Consider the following 17090-nt stretch of genomic DNA (forward strand, 5'->3'; position numbering starts at 1 on the left):
CAATGACTATTTACTGTGTGGGTCACAAGCTCAAGATTTTGGATCTATTCTGGTTAAAGACATCTCTGTTCAAACCATACATGGTTCTCTGGACACCAGGAAAATATACATGCTTCTAATCAAAATCTGTAGTTTTTGCTAGGGCCCAGAGGTATGAGTCTATTCCTTCTGTTTACAGATGCCCATTACCTGCTCTTTTTCTACAATATGGGTATTTCTTTAAATAAATTTTAATAAAGTTTAAACTTATCCCAATAGGCCTCCACTTGGCTGGCAGACACATCTAAGCATCAGTTGCTGACTACAACCTACTCTGAATGGTGGCGAGCCCTAGACTTCCTGAAAGCTGGTGTGGACCAGTCTGGCTCATATGAACATAAATGCTCCCTGTGCCTTCAATGGAGTCTGATGAGTGCCCCATTGCCCAAATTTCCTCCCTATCTTTGGCTAGCCTTTCAACATACTTGGGCCCGGATAACAATGCCCCAATGTCAGCTTGAAGTAGTTGCGAAAAGGAACATGTTGTCCCATGACCACTGCCCAAAATAGGTTAAAAGGCTGATACAAGGGGAAACTCCCTGGAATGGGGACAGGACAACTACCTATAGTGCCTGTTAATATACTAGGTCCAGGGTTGTCAATTAATTTAAGTAGTTCCACGCCTCCTTAAAACCAGGGGCAAGCAGGACCCAAGACTGGATCCTGTCATAGGTGCTTGTGAAGGGGGAAATGTGGGGGCCAGCCATGATAAGCTAAGTATGGGCAGGTTACCCAAAGGAGGTTCTTTACTTCCAACCATTATCACCTGTCAGAGTAGAACTCGGCCATCCCTAAATTTAATAGATGCTTGAGTCTCAGTAGTTTGCCCTGAGGCAATGCCTGGTTGCAGGAGGAACCACAAGCTGAGATTACCCAACCTCCACCCAAGAACAGACCATTCAAAGGAAATACCTGGCATTCTAAGCGCTACAGATAGAGACACCTGCCAGTGAACATTTACCAGGATACCCCTAGACAACTGTCAGCCAATCGGGGCTCTTAAAACCTCAAAAACCCTTCATCCCCACCTTTACTACTATAAAACTATTCTAAATGAGCTTCGGGCCCTCCAGTTATCCCAATACCTTGGACATGCTGAGAGACCGAGTTTGCAAACTAGATTAAAATAAAGGCTCTTTGCTTTTACGAATGGGACTTGTTTCCTTGTTGGCTATTGCGGGGACTTCATGGATTTGGGCATAACAGGCACTATCTTTTTTTTTTTTAAAGATTTATTATTTTATATGTTTGTGGTTTGCCTGTATGCATGTGGGTGCTGGGAATAAAATCCAGGACATCGAAAGAGCAACAAGCGTTCGTAATCACTAACCAACGTTCCAGTCCGGCACTACCACTTTACAGGTGAGGGCAGACTGCTCAGCAGGACCGCTCCATCATCGGGAGAGCAGTCTCTCCTAAAGGTTATCACCTCATTAAAGCCTCGGCCACACCCCTCAACCCCACAGCCTGGTTATCTTCGGGCAGAACGCAGAGGTTTCGCGCCGGTCGGTAGGACAGTGAACCTCGGTAAGACAGTGAACCTCTGCAGCTGGGACACTTGCACCCGAGTGCAGGACGGTCCAGAGCAACAATGGCGATGGCCAGGAAGAAGCTGGAGCCGGACCTTATTCCGCCCGACAGAGCTCGCCGGTAGGGTAGCAGGGATTCTTTCTTCGCAACTCGCTCCGCCTTGGCCCCGCCCCTGCCTGAGCCACGCCTCCTGGTCACGGCCCTGCCGCGTAGCGTCGTTTTCCACCGAGCGGGCGCTTTGCTTCCCCTCAGACACGCCCCTTCGGCGGAGTCGTTCCCCACCGAAGAGCGCCTGCTCCGTCTTAGCCTCGCCTCTGCTCCGCCGCAGAGCGCCTCTCTCCACCAGGAGGCGCTCACCCCGCCCTTGCCCGTTGGCGCACCCTAAGACCCCGCCCCCGCGCCACGGAGCTCCTTCTCTTTGGCTGGGGCCCTCCCGCCTTTCTAACTCCGCCCCCTACGTAGCCACGCCTCTTCCACGCCCCCGGAGCGCACGCCCCGCCCCTCGGCTGTGGCCGCTCGGCCTCGGCGGCAGCGCGCGAAGGTAGGAGCTCGCGCCGCGCGTGCGCGGGGCGGGGACGGGGCGGGTGCGCCCGGCTAAGGAGGCGGGCTGGAGTTGTGTGGGTGTCCTGGGGTCTCTAAGCTCCACGGGCGACCCCGCCGGGCTGGGCTGGACCAGGTCTGGGCGGGAAGGGAAGGCAACGGAGGTGCGTACCCACCGGAGTCTCCCGCCAGGGGCCCGGGGCCTACGGCCCAGCAGCCTCTCACCGGGTCTTCTCGCTCCGCTGGGCGCAGCCGTCGACGACGACGGTCACCCAAAGCCTCACGCCGATGCTCGCGGTCTCCCTAGTGCCAGGCCCGGCCCCACGCACCTCCGTGGGAGCTTTCTCTTTTTAGCCGATCTCGGGGGAAAGGCTCTCCATAGTGCACACGAGCAAACTGGGGCCCGGCGCAGTCCCTGGGCGGTCCAGCATGGTGAGGCCCCAGAAGCCTGTGCGGAGAGATTGGGGCTTCCATTTAGGGGTTCTCAGGATGGGTCCAGCCAGTGGCTCTGGAACTGGCATTTGGAGAGACCTCTCAGGTTTTTTGCGAACTCAAATCTGAAGGAATGTCTGTTCTTCCCCACCCCACATCTGCCCAGCTCCCTGGGGACCCGACTTGTCTGGAGAGTTAGGACCCTTAGGGAGAGGCGTTGGAAGTACCCGCTGTCTTCTTCCAATTTCCTGTTTTCTGGTTGAGCTCACAAATAATTCTTGTCATTTGCAGCCCCCATCCCCTCCAGGCGTAAGTCCTGCGGGGCGGGGGGGGGGGGGGTGTCTTCTGAGGGTAGGATTTCTGGACCCCGGGTGTCTGGACCTGGGTTCCCTGCTGTCTTGTGATTTCCCAGCTGTGTAGCATGACTGAGATTTATGCAACACCCAACCAAAGTTAAGGAGATTATTCTACTCCCCCACCCCCGTTTAGTTTTCTTTTTAGGGTATCTCAAAATTACTTCATTTAAGACAATTTTTTAGAGCAGGATGGTTGTGGTTCACGCCTTTTGTTCCAGCACTTGGGAGGCAGAGGCAGGTGGATCTCTGTTGAGTTTGAGACCAGCCTGGTCTACAGAGAGAGTTCTAGGACAGCCAGGGATATGCAGAGAAATCCTGTCTCAAAAACAAAACGAAACAAAAAAACAACCAACCCAAAAATTTTTAGAGATTTACATATACATAAAAAGGTTTGGGGCTGGAGAGATGGCTCAGAGGTTAAGAGCATTGCCTGCTCTTCCAAAGGTCCTGAGTTCAATTCCCAGCAACCACATGGTGCCCTCTTCTGGCCTGCAGGCATACACACAGACAGAACATTGTATACATAATAAATAAATAAAGATTTAAAAAAAAAAAAAGGTTTGAGCCGGGTGGTGGTGGCGCACGCCTTTAATCCCAGCACTCGGGAGGCAGAGGCAGGCGGATCTCTGTGAGTTCGCGACCAGCCTGGTCTACAGAGCTAGTTCCAGGACAGGTTCCAAAGCCACAGAGAAACCCTGTCTCGAAAAACCAAAAAAAAAAAAAAAAAAAAAAAAAAAAAATGGTTTGAGGGGACAGGCCCCATATCAAAACATAATGCACTCTTGCTTCCTACTTCAATTGCCCACATCGCCGGTAGTAGCTTTATACATTTTTCGTGTACTGTGATTAGTCACAGGAAGTTAGGCATGGGTCACTTGTGGCATTGACTCAGAAGTTTTAGATTTTCACATTAGAGTTGCTCATCTCGGTGTTCATTCATTAACAACTGTTTGTAGAGCTTTGGGCACTAGGCTCGGTGGAGGTGGTAATGTACAGTGCTCTGGGTAGAGAGGGTGCTATGCCCAGATCACGGACTCCCCTCAGAACTAACTAGAAGACAGAGTCCTGTATGTAAAGTATGTAAAATCAAAGATCCTTTATTCTTAAACCAGTTTGCAAACTTGGTCTCTCCATCTGTCTAAATATTGGAGTGATCGGAATGCCCTGAGCTCAGTTGGGGTTGGGTTTTTGTAGTAGCAAAGCTAGGGGTGAGGGATTTCTAAGATTCAGAACTCCCAATTAGCTGACATGTTCCCAGTGGAAGTTTTCTTCTTTCAGATAACTGTAGCTTGTGTCAAGTTGACATAAAACTAGTCAGCACACCTACCCTGTATTCACATAGGTGCCAGGAATCAGAGCACCAGGCTCTTGTGGAAAGTGCTTTGTCTACTGAAGCACCTCCTTTAGATTTATTTATTTTATTTCATGTGTATGAGTGTTTGCATGCATGTCTGCATAACATATGCTTGCCTGGTGCCTTCAGAAGCCAGAAGGCATCAGATCCCCCCCGGGAACTGTAGTTAGGTGTGTTCTGGGAATTGAACATGGGTCCTTTGGAAGAACAGCCAGTGTTTTTAACCACTGCACCACCTCTTAATGTAGTCCAGATTGGCCTCACACACAAGATTCTTCAGCCTTTACTTCCAAAGTGCTGAGATTACTAACTTAAACCACCACGTCTGGCCTCAACTCACACTTGTGATATAAGTAAACTACAGTGTTGAGAAAACATTAATCCCTCTGACCTAATCCTCTCTTAAAGGTCCCATCACCTCTCAACTCTTAACACTGGGAACCAGATTTCACCATGAGTTTGGGAGGGGACAAACCACATTAGAACTGCAGCAGGTGATGCTGTAGCAATTAGATTCCTATGACCAATTTGGTGGGCCTTCCTTCCTCCTTCCCTCTTTCCTTCCTTCTTTCTTCCCTTCTTCCTCCCTTCCTCCCTTGGCTACCTACCTGAGACTTGGAAGGAAGCTGCAACTATCAGGGCAGAGCATATCCACAGAATTTATCAATGCTGTCTCAGGATCTGTGGGGGAGAATTTTTGGGAGAGCCAAGGGTTGGTATTACCTAGTGTCCAGGGTCTGGCATCCTGCCCCTTTCACTCAATCTCTTAGGACAGCAGCTTGTGGGAGACACAGAATAATTCTGTTCCATTCTTCAAGCATATCTGTGATCTCATCTGTGCTGAGCTGGGCATCCTGGCCCAGGGTGACCGAGGCGCCCTTTGGCTGGGTGATGCAGCCTGGAGGAGTTCTGTGGTAGTTCTTCGGAAGGAGGGCAGGGCTGAGTGGCAGCTCTGTGCTCATGGGTGTAGGTTTGCTGAAATATGGATTTCTGTCATAGCAGCTTGGTGACACTTAAACCTTCTTGGTGTGGTGTACCTTGCTTCCTGCATTTTCATTTGCAGGACAAATTCTGTATTTGGAAAGGAGAGATCCAGTTTGGATTAATGTGCATATATGCAATACCTGCTGCATCCCTGGGTCTGACCTGGATACAGCCCCAGGTCTTGAGGTGCAAGAAGCCTGGCATTGCCCTTTAGGTATTTGGGGAGGTTGCTTGGTCTAAGTGGGGTGGTCTTCAGACTTATACTTCTGCACAGTGTGCCACCTTGAATAGGTGAGACACCCATGCACCCACCCCTCTGAGCCTCATTTTGCTCATCTGGAAATGGGCTGATGTGAGGATTTGATGAGCTCAAGTGGACTTGCCCTAAAACCAAGGGACCTGGAGAGCAGGAACTGGCAGATGGTGTTAATGTGAGCTGTGAGCTTGCCTTCCCTCGCCTCCCTGCTTCCAGCACATTTTAATCCCCACAGTGACCCTCTTCCTGTTTACAGAGGAGGGGACAGCCAAGGAGAGGTAATTTATCCAGGGATATACTGCTAACACATAGTGCCAGCAACTCCAGGCTCTAACCATGGTGCCACACAGACTCCTTGCTGTAGGGAGGGAAACTGCTCAGACTTAGGCCCACAGTGTGCATGTTGAGTTTTCCAAAAAATGAAAACAGTGCTTACCCAGTGTTCAGGGTGTGAACTGGTTGCCCTGCTGTGTGCTGCTGATGGGCAGACATTTTGCTCCAGACAGCTCAAGAGGCAAGCACCAATAGTATCGGCTCTTACACAGGAGGATGCTAGGATACAGCTGGGGGTGGGACTTGGAGGGGCTCTGTTCCTAGTGTTGTCCGAGCCCTTGCTTTCTTTGTTTCTAACCTGTAGTGCACAAACATCTGCCCAGCGAGCTGTGGATGTGTTCTGAGCAAGCCATGTGAGTCCGTTCCGGGTCATGGAAGATGCTCTATAGACTGGGGACTCTGGCCTTTCCCACCTCCAGCAGCTGGGCTTGGAAGGCTACAGAACCCACAGCCTGGGGAGAGTGGAGGTAGCGAGAAGTAATGTCCTCTTTCTTTTCACCTTCCATTCCTCTTTCCCTCTTTGCTCTGCTCTCTTCTTGCCTCTGTGCTGGCTGGGCTTCAGGGCTGCTTCTGCCCACTCTTCTCCTGTATCTCTGCTTCTCTCAGCTCTCCTTCTCTCCCATCTGAGCCCCTCCCCACCCCCTACATGGTCACGTGGGGGCAGCGGCGGATTTAAGCTTAATCTGCCAGGCGCTCAGCCCAGCAGCCTGGCATTGTTAGTGTGTTGTTAGTAGCTGAGCTGATCTTGGTACTTTGGGGAGGGGGGCTGTGGGATACCCACAGACCCCCCCTCCATGAACCTAGGGCTGGCAGAATCCCTGCAGCCCCAACTGGCATTGGAGATTGTGATCCAGGTGGGTCCTAAGTGCTGTGTCTACCCTGTCTAGAGCAGGACAGAGCAGGATAACTGACCTACTAGGAGCAGTGAGAGGTGGGTGAGCTGAGGGAGGTGTGGCGCTGGTATACAGGAGCCGCAATTTGCAGCTCCCAGGGGCCGCATAGGCCAACTGCTAGGATTCCCTAATCCTAGTGCACAGTAGTGGGGGGAAGGGCCTCTCATGGATTTTAGGGATTACTGGCCTCTGGCACAGCTAGATCCTCCTTACCTATGGTGGGAACTGGGCTGAAACCCCCCCAACAGCCTGTGCTGCCTCCAGTGTGGTGTCTGAGTTACTGTGGGCTTGGTTTACCTGAAGGGTCCTGCCTAGAGCACAGACCTAGGTGAGACTCCCAGCAGGAGCTCTTTTCAGTTTACCCTTCAGGCATCAGCTTCATCTCCTGAGTTCTCTAGGACTTGGGCCATAGGACTTGTCCAAACACTGTCCTCCCACAGACTCTGGAGAGCTGTAGCCTGAGACCAGACCAAGAGAAGAGCCTGAGTGTGCAGAACCCAGCCCAGGACTCCCAGGGTGCCATCCTGCCAGTCTGTATCAGGGAGATCATCACCCGCAACCTTTCTCAGCCTGAGAGCCCAGGTGCCACTCCCTACCCTGTCTAGGGTTCCTTCTCTCGCTGTCTTCCTCATTAGCAATTGATAGATAGCTCTCTCTCTCTTTCTCTCTCTCTCTCTCTCTCTCTCTTTCTCTCTCTCTCTCTCTCTTTCTCTCTCTCTGTGTGTGGCACATGCACACATGTGCAGATGTGTTTCCTATGAGCACAAGGACATCAAAGGAGGGCACTGGGTTCCTGCAGTATCACTCTCCACCTATTCCAGCAGGGTCTCTCACTCAGCCTGAAGCTAGGCTGGCAGCCAGTAAATCCTGCTGATTCTCCTGTCTCTTCCCCACATAGCTCTTGGATTACAGGTACTTGAGCGGCCGAACCCAGCTTTGTGCATGGGTGCTGGGATTTGAACTTAGATACTCAATCTTGTGTAGTAAGGACTGAGCCATGTCCCCAGTCCTCTCCCTACTTCTTGAATACACATAGGGGGTTAGGCACAGCCCTGTGATGGATGGATCTACTTCACAGAGGAGGAAATGGAGGCTGAGATGCAATGCACCCAGACTTACTTTATTTATTCCCCATGTGGCACAGCTAGGGGAGAAGGAGGGGCACACCCTCCCTGCTCCCTGCTTCAGATTTGAACACCAAATACTGTATTTCCTATCAGGAATGGTGTGAGCTGTCTGAGGCTGAGATTACATGGGGAGGCAACTCAGTTCAGACCAAGTTCCTGCAAAGGCCTGATGGCTTGAGCACAAAAGCTGATGGCCGCAGTTGGTCCTGGTATGTGGCATGCATGACCTAATTATGTAGCCTGCCTGAGTGCCTGGCCTTGAGGTTAGCCACTTAGTAGGTGGTGTGGGGCACTGGCAGCTGTTCTGCTGGTGATTTTTGGGTCCCTGCTACAATCTGGTTTTTTTTTGTTTGTTTGTTTGTTTTTGTTTTGTTTTTTTGTTTGTTTTTTTCGAGACAGGGTTTCTCTGTGGTTTTGGAGCCTGTCCTGGAACTAGCTCTTGTAGACCAGGCTGGTCTCGAACTCACAGAGATCCGCCTGCCTCTGCCTCCCAAGTGCTGGGATTAAAGGCGTGCGCCACCACCGCCCGGCTACAATCTGGTTTTGATTCCAGGTCAGGGTTGGGCTATCTCCTTGAGTGGAACAGGGATGCTGAGACTCCCCAGAATAGGGGAGACTTAACAAACCACCCCAAAACTAGAAGGCCTGCAGTGTGTGTCCATGTTTTCAGGGTCAAAGTAGAGCACACAGGGAGGGGTGTTCTGCTCTGGCCTTTATTTCTCTCTGCTTCCTCTTCCCAAGCTAACCTCTACTGTCTTAAACTCTGAGTATGAGAAACTGGGCATGATGGAACTCATCTGAAATCTAGCACTAGAGGGGCAGAGGGTTCCACGGCAGCCTAGGCTGCGTAGGCTGTGTTACTTCAAAAAACAAGAAAATAAAGCAAAGTTATGAGAAGCCCTGACTTCGAGTAAGGCTTGACCACTTTCCTGGCATGATTGGATCACTGTTCTACCCATTTAACAGATGAATAAAATTGAGGTTCTGAGGAGAATAGTCCTCAGAAAAGGAGGGAGCAAGAATTCAGAGCTTTGGCTGGGTAATGGTGGCACACGCCTTTAATCCCAGCACCTGGGAAGCAGAGACAGGTGGATCTCCGTGAGTTCGAAGCCAGCCTGGTCTACCAAGTGAGTTCCAGGACAGGCTCCAAAGCTACAGAGAACCCCTGTCTCGGGAAAAAAAAAAATCAGAGCTTTATGTCCCCAGCGTGGGTATAGGAAAACTTTCTTTTGACTCCTAGCTAGAGCCTTCCTCCTGCATGTTCTGGGGAAGTGGCCACACTGGCTGTAACTGTTTCTATACAACTCTAGCTCTTGATGTCTCTTGCTAACCTTCCCGTTCCTCAGCTCTCTTGGACCCCAGCTGCTGCAGCCACATACACACACACACAGGGTCCTCCCAGGGCTCTGGCCCATCATCTTGTCCCAGAAATGAGTAGAACACCCATTGGGGTTGGTGCCCCTCCGCACTAGACAGAAATCAACCTCAACTCCTTGTCCTTGGTCAGCCCCTCTCCAGGTCCCAGAGATGGCTTCCCTGCTGTCACTGCAGGAGGAGAACCAGCTGCTGCAGCAGGAGCTGTCTCGTGTGGAGGACCTGCTGGCCCAGAGTCGTGCTGAGCGTGATGAACTTGCTATCAAGTACAATGCCGTCAGTGAGAGGGTGGGTGCTCCTGGGGCCAGGCTTGGGTGGGTAGGGGGATGTCCTGACCAGGCCCACTGACCATGTAAGGATGGGCATCTGGTTCAGACTGCAGCTGTGCCAGCTGGAATGGCCATGAGCTCCTGGTGCCCTGGGGGAGCTGATGGTGGAAGGTTGAGAGGAGTTGAGTGAAGGATGAAGTGTGAGTGCAGATGATGAGGACAATGGTTGTAATAGTAGCCACCATGGGCCGAGTGTGGTGGTACACACCTTTAATCCCGGCACTCAGGAGGCAGGGCAGTGGATCTCAGTGAGTTTGAGGCCAGCCTGGTCTACAAAGCGAGTTCCAGAACAGCCAGGGATACACAGAGAAACCTGTCTTGAAAAACAGACAAACAAAATAAATAAAAAGATAGCTATCATTTATGGAATGCCTACTATATTCCAAAAATATGCTGAGTCCTTTATATTTAGTATACCAAAGTTTGTAGCATTATAATAACCATTTAACCTAGGAGAAATATCCATTTATCCTAGAGGAGAGAGAGAGAAAGCCCCATGCCTTGTGACACACAGCCAGTTAAGACTTCCAGTGTCCTGGCTCCCAGGCTAGGACTATATATTGCCTTTGTTTAGGAGCTGTGCAGAGAGCCTGCCAGCTCCTGTAGCATCCATTGTGTGCTAGTGGGAAGCCCTGTCTGTATGGAGCCCTATGTGTTGTCTTGTGTGTGTTCTGTACTGAATTCTGCACACCCTCTTGTTATGGAGTGTGCCCATGTCTTGGTACTGCCTGCTCAGACAAGCCTCTGACTTGTTGGGGCTTGCCAAGTAGCCAAGTGGGGGCCCTATTGTGGTCCCCTAGCTTTGAGGACACTACATAATCCATTTCTTGGAGTCTGCAGGGGGTTCAGAGACAGGGTAGCAGGAGTACTAGGTTGGTACTGTTGATGCGCCAGAATCAGCCTCCTGCTGGTTAGACCCTTCTTGGCCCAGGGTACAGTGCCAGTCCCCTGGGGACTGCCTCTCAGGTGCCAATTTCAACAACTGAAGCTCACACTGCTCCCTGATTGACAAGGAAGGGAAGGAGAGGTGGGTGAGACATAGCTATTGGGGGGGCGGTGTCTGTAGTGGGGGCTGAGGAGTTGTGCCCTCATATATTGGCACAAATTGCCTGGATTTTTTAATTGTTCTGTGTCTGAGAGAGTTTGGGTGAGAACCTACCTGGAGGCAGAGATTGAATAAAAAATGACCTTGAAGGCCTTTCATGGAGGGGGAGGGTCCTGAGTGGATAAGAACCCAGTGATCACCTTATTACAGATGGAGAAACTGAAGTCCACAGAGGATCATGCTACAGCCAAGGTCAGTGGTAAAGCTGGACAGGGACCACTGGTCCAGGGATATGGATGTGGTTGTATGACACATTCCCTGATACTCACTTCAACCTGTGCCTACAGGTGACAGGTGCCCTGTGGCCACACTAGCAAGGTAGACTAGGTTGGGGACATTTAGGTGAAGTTGTTCTCATCCTTCAAACCCCACATCCTCCCTGGGGTAGGGAGTGGAACAAGTCAGGATTCATGCTCTGTTCTTTGGATGTCCTGTGGAGAAACTGAGGCAGGACTACCAGAGGCTACCTCCTGAGTATAGTGTACCTCAGTATTCCCAAGAAACGGGTACAGCGAGGTAGGTGGGAAAGAGGCAGTGGCATTATCCCTTGGCTCTACAGAACAGATTCCCTGAGTTTCCTCAGTGTCCATGGCAACCTGGGCTTAGTCATTAATGGGGCAGGAGAGCAGCAGTTGCTAAGGGAGACAATAAACTACTTTCATCCGTTCTTGTGGCAGCCTCCTTTCCATTGAAATTGCAAGTCACACTGAAAGGCTATTTTGTAGAGGGCAGAGCTGTGGAGAGAGGTGAGGTATGGCCTGCAGTAGCTGGCACTAAGCACTGGGGAAACGGGTGGAGTCCCTAGTAACTGGCTAGAGCCCCTCCACACCAGGAGCCAATAGCACTGGGGTCACTCGAATGTGCAAAGCACATACAATGCAAGCCACAAATCAACCCCACATAGAACACAGCACATAGAAACAAACCCATCCTATGGATACACTCAGACTCATGGTCTATATGTAGCCAGACACCACACTGTCCTGCCCTGGCACAGAGCAACACCCTGGTGGACAATCCCACCACCTCTGCATATAGTGATCAACCGCACAGTGCACTATATGCATCCCCTGGCTGCACATAGACAGCAAAAGGACAGAAGCCAGCAAGGGCCAACCGTCAGCCCACAAAGACACTCACACATGCACTAGCCACTACCATTACCTGTGACCCAAGGAGCCCAGACTCTTCCCCAGGCCCCCAATTTACATCATGCCCACACCTCCCTGGCATACTCAGACACACAAGCACATGTCCTGGTACATACAGATGGGCATAATGCCAGCACCACCCCATAGACCATGTCCAGATGCACCCAGTGCATTCAGAGCAAGCGGGGTTCCGTGTGGAGACATGGCTAACCACAACCCACTCTGATGCATGGGCTATGTGACATGTAGGCTCTGTTCACCTCTCTGCTTGCTTGGGCTTTATGTAGCCATTTGCCACAGACTCAGAGAATGTTCCTATTGCCACTCCCTTAGCAACCTTAGCCTGTGTTCTTCAACTCACAGTACAGCCCCCATGCGGCTGTGCTGACTCCTCCCTGCTGGTGTCATCCCAATCGGCATAGTTGCACTACCCACCAGCATTGCTGAGAGTGGCTCTCAGAGCAGCTTCCAAGTACACTAAGCTAGTGCAGTCCTGGAGTGCCACTGATCTGGCCTGGACCCCAGGTTAGTGTGGGTAAGAAAAGTCTCCCCTCCTGTTGGCTTCCCTATGACTGGTAGTCCTACACTTGTGTGTGTGTGTGTTTGAGGACCTTGCTGGTCAGCCTGGGTGCTTGGGAGATGGATGGTAAGTGTGCGTTGACATCAGTCAGCTAGACTGGGATCATCCATTGGTTGTCCTCAGACCCTGTGTGTTCATGACCTTAAGTCAGTCCTTCCTCCCTCAACCTGTTTCCCTGACAGCCAGAAGCTGAGGAACCCTAGGAAAAGTAGCCAGGACAACCAGGCACCTGAACAGGGTTGAGAGGGCTATTGGACAGGCCTCCTCTGTGTGCCCATGGGGTCTGAGGGTGGCACACTACACAATACCTGGAGAGGAGGAAGCTGGACGGGAGAGGGTCCTGTGAGGTGAGGGAGAGGCCAGGGTAAGAGGGGGCAAAGCAGTGCTAGATGGGGTACATCCAGATCTGAAGGCTGTGTGTTATATATCACCCTGGGACCTCTGAGACTGCCTTTGTGCACTTTGTGTGCTCTCGGTAAGCTTGGATCTTACGCTTAGTGACACATTTGTTCTGAATAGATTCACTGTGCACTCGTGTTGTTAGTCTCGATATTCCCTGGGTATGAGTCAGGACACCCCATAGTCAGTGTCCTATATATTCAAATCCAATAGGGAACAAAAATCCAGGCTTTCCTGAGCTTGCTTTGGGGAGCGAAGAGGGTTGGGGAGACATGGCAGCAGACTAAGGCATAAGCTATAGTGGGGTAGGCTCAGTGTTCTGAAGGGATGACAGAGAATACATGGAGCAGGGTGGCTACTTCTGCGGTCTGCCTCCAGGTACCTGCACATGTACATGCCTGCCTCTTCTGTGTGCCTGTGTGCCCATACCTGCTCTATCTGTATGCCCATGCCCACCCCACATATATTTCCATGTCTGCATTGTGTGCCTGTGTCTGTCCTGTGTATTCAAGCATGTCCCATCTGTGTGCCCATTCCTGTCTTGTGTGTCCAAGCATGTCCTGTCTGTGTACCCATTCCTTTCTTGTGTGTCTGAGCATGTTCCATCTATGTGCCCATTCCTGTCCTGTGTGACCAAGCATGTCCCATCTTTGTGGCCATGCCCACCCCCACATATATTATAAGGTACTGTGTGCCTGTCCTGTGTATCCAAGCATGTCCTATCTATGTGCCCATTCCTGCCCCATCTAAGTGACCAAGCATGCTCCATCTGTGTGCCCATTTCTGCCCTGTCTTAAGTGCCCAAGCATGTTCCATTTATGTACCCATTTCTGCCCTGTCTTAAGTGTCCAAGCATGTTCCATTTCTGTACCCATGCCTGCCCTGTGTATCCAAGCATGTCCTGTCTTTGTGCCCATGCCTGCTTTATCTAAGTGTCCAAGCATGCCCCATCTGAGTGCCCATGCCTGCCCTGTCTGGGTGTTCAAGCATGCTCCATCTGAGTGCCCATGCCTGCCCTTTGTGTCTAAGCATGTCCCATCTATGTGTTCATGTCTGCCCTGTGTGTCTAAGCATGTCCTATCTGTGTGCCCATGCCTGCCCTGTCTTAAGTGTCCAAGCTTGTCCCATCTGTGTGCCAACACCAGCCCATTCTTGCCCTGTGTTTTCAAGAATCCCCCATCTGCGTGCCATGCTCTGTGTGCCTATACATTGCCCTGTCTGTGTGTCCATTCCTGCTTATCTGTATGCTCATGCAAACTCCCATCTGTATTCTCATGTATCATGCACATATGTACTACATCCTGGCTATACCTGCTTGTGACTGCTCCTTGGAGTGCTATCAACTTGCAAGGCATTGTGGTCTGAGCTGGTGTCTCCTGCAGAGGCCTGGGCCTGCTTGAAGCACAGGACTCTCACCCAGGGCCCTTCCCTGCAGCTGGAGCAGGCTGTGCGGCTGGAGACTGGGGAGCTAGAGGCCCAGGAGCCCAAGGGGCTGGTGCGGCAGAGCGTGGAGCTTCGGAGGCAACTGCAGGAGGAGCAGGCCTCCTACCGGCGCAAGCTGCAGGCCTACCAGGAGGGCCAGCAGCGGCAAGCCCAGCTAGTGCAGCGGCTGCAGGCCAAGGTCAGGGCTGCCCACCCCTATCCCTGCCCTCTTCTTCACTCAGCCCTCATCCCTGGGCTCACACGGCTTCCTGCTCATTGCCAGATTCTGCAGTATAAGAAACAGTGCTCAGAGCTGGAGAAGCAGCTGCTGGAGAAGTCCACTGAGCTGGAGCAGCAGCGTCAGAGGGTGGGTGCCAGGTGGGGCAGGCACAGGCCTCCCTCCTCCTGCCTGTCCTTACTCCTCTCTTCCTCACCTAGGACACAGAACACAGCCAGGACCTGGACAGCGCCGTTTTGCGCCTGGAGGAGGAGCAGCAGAGGTGAGGGTGGGGCACAGTCAATGGGTGACTTCCTGGACAATGAGCAAGTGCTCACTGACCCCCATATGCCTCTCCCAGAAGTGCCAGCCTGGCCCAGGTGAATGCCATGCTGAGAGAGCAGCTGGACCAGGCAAACTTGGCCAACCAGAGTCTGAGCGAGGACATTCGCAAAGTGACCAGTGACTGGACCCGCAGCTGCAAGGAGCTGGAGCAGAGGGAGGCAGCATGGAGGCGCGAGGAAGAGGTGAGAAGGGTACCAGCGGGATAGCTTGACAGTGGGGGGACCTGCAGAGGGACTGGGTACCTGACCATGTGAGCACAAGAGCAGTAGTCAATGTCATCAAGGGAGTGCTGGCTTTGTTTACTTAAGCCCTGGGCCAGGTTCACAGTTTCTTCTATTTCTCATGACGTGTGGTGCTGTCATTGTGTCATATGGAAAGTTAAGTGACCAGCCCATGGTCATGGTCACATGACCCTGCCCACTGGGAGGCCAGTCCAGGCCCTGAGTACTCTCTGTCCCTTGGGGAAACTCTGGTCCTTCTTTAGGCCATGCTGGCGGGGCACTGGGGCAGGAATGCAGCCGTGTCCCCAGTGCCTCTTGTGTCTGTCTCCATAGTCCTTCAACGCCTACTTCAGCAGAGAGCACAGCCGCCTGCTCCTCCTCTGGAGGCAGGTCATGGGGCTCCGACGGCTGGTCAGCGAGGTGAAGATGGGCACAGAGAGGTGAGGGCTGGCTCCTGGGGAGCATGGGATGCATCTTTCCAAGGGCCGCCTCTGGGAATGCAGGGGGCAGCTTGCAGGAAGAGAGGTAGTCAGCTTTGCTGGGGCTCAGCTGAACTACACTCTTCTGTGATCTCGTGATGAGAATTATCCTGCTCATCTCACACCAAAGAGCAGAGGGACCGAGTGACCCTCTCAGATCACACACCACAGAGTAGCTGTGGTGTCGGACTGCTCACAAAGAATGACATGGAGACTTCTTATTAATTATGAAAGCTTGGCCTTTAGCTTAGGCTTGTCCCACTAGCTCTTACAATTTAAATTAACCTGTTTCTGTTAATCTACATTCTGCCATGTGGCACCGTTACCTCTCCTCTATACCATATGTTCAACTTCTTCAGTGTCTAGCTGGCATCTCTCTTGTACCTAGATTCATCCTGAGTTCCTCTCTCTGCCCAGAAGTCCCGCCTGTTCTCTTCTGACTAGCTATTGGCCAGTCAGCCCTTTGGAGACCACTCACAGTGACACATCTTCACACAGTGTAAACAAATATTCTTCAACATAGCTGAGTTTGGATTTGGAGCCTGCCTCCCTTTTTGTCTTTATAGTTGGTTTGACTCAGGAGTCACAGATACTCACAAAATGTGAATCTTTTTTTTTTCTGAGACAGCATCTCATTATGCAACTCTGACTGGCCTCCAGTTCAGAGATTCTGCTGCCTCTGCCTCCTGAGTGCTGGGATTAAAGGCATGCATTACTATGCCCATGAGATTTTTAATTTTTTAAATCCTTTTTCTTTCTTAGAGTCATGTATCCCAGGCTATCCTGGAACTCACTGTACAGGATGATGGCCTTGAACTTCTGATCCTCCTCTTTCTACTTGTGTGCTTGAATTGCGGGCATGTGCTACCATGCCAGGTTTTTGTGTTGCTAGGGATTGAACCTAGGGCTCTGCATATATTAGGCAAGCACTTGTCTAAGTTGAGCCAAGATCCTAGCCCAGTACTTGGATCTTTTTCTTCCTAGTACTAGGAATACAGGTCTGTGTTGCCAGCACACCTGGCTAAACTTTTTTCTTCTATTGGACCCTTAAGTCTCTTATTTGTTCAAGGAATAACCGGCTTTCCTCAGGGATTCCTGTAGTCTAGCTTTTTGCTGTCTCGTGTTTCATAAGCCTGCACAGCTAGAGCTGCAGATTGCTATTTCCTTGGCAAGACCGGGACCCCAGGAGTGTAGTGTTCCCCCACAGGAGGACCTTTGGCCTGGGGCAGGTGTCTTCAGCCTGTGATGGTATTTCTGGCTTAACGGCAGGATGAAAACTATTAGAAGTTTGATACTAGGGGCTGGAGAGATGGCTCAGAGGTTAAGAGCATTGCCTGCTCTTCCAAAGGTCCTGAGTTCAATTCCCAGCAACCACATGGTGGCTCACAACCATCTGTAATGGGGTCTGGTGCCCTCTTCTGGCCTTCAGGCATACATACAGAATATTGTTTACATAATAAATAAATAAATATTTAAAAAAATAAAAAGTTTTTTTTTAAAAAAAAGAAGTTTGATACTATGCTTGACCTACTATGTGTTACCTAGAATTCTATGAGGCACTCCCCGCCCCCTGCTGTTGGATGTTCAGTACTGCAGTTCATACAGAGAGTGAGTGAGCCCACAT

The 17090-nt window shown here is 51.3% G+C and overlaps 1 protein-coding gene across 1 annotated transcript in view; it reads left to right on the forward strand.

The window, feature by feature from the left end:
• Nucleotides 1-6233: 6233 nt before the first annotated feature.
• The window catches only part of Crocc (ciliary rootlet coiled-coil, rootletin), a 41501-nt gene continuing 30644 nt past the window's right edge, over nucleotides 6234-17090 (forward strand). Inside the window, exons 1-8 of the mRNA XM_041652955.1 lie at nucleotides 6234-6291; nucleotides 7158-7299; nucleotides 9352-9506; nucleotides 14218-14403; nucleotides 14488-14571; nucleotides 14643-14704; nucleotides 14783-14948; nucleotides 15321-15427. Coding sequence (XP_041508889.1) covers nucleotides 9372-9506; nucleotides 14218-14403; nucleotides 14488-14571; nucleotides 14643-14704; nucleotides 14783-14948; nucleotides 15321-15427 — 740 coding nt within the window. The 5' untranslated portion in view covers nucleotides 6234-6291; nucleotides 7158-7299; nucleotides 9352-9371. The remainder of the gene's footprint in view (nucleotides 6292-7157; nucleotides 7300-9351; nucleotides 9507-14217; nucleotides 14404-14487; nucleotides 14572-14642; nucleotides 14705-14782; nucleotides 14949-15320; nucleotides 15428-17090) is intronic.

This window comes from Microtus oregoni, unplaced genomic scaffold, assembly GCF_018167655.1.
Source record: "Microtus oregoni isolate MIOR12 unplaced genomic scaffold, Mior012 000005F_ref0000423, whole genome shotgun sequence".
NCBI lineage: Eukaryota > Metazoa > Chordata > Mammalia > Rodentia > Cricetidae > Microtus > Microtus oregoni.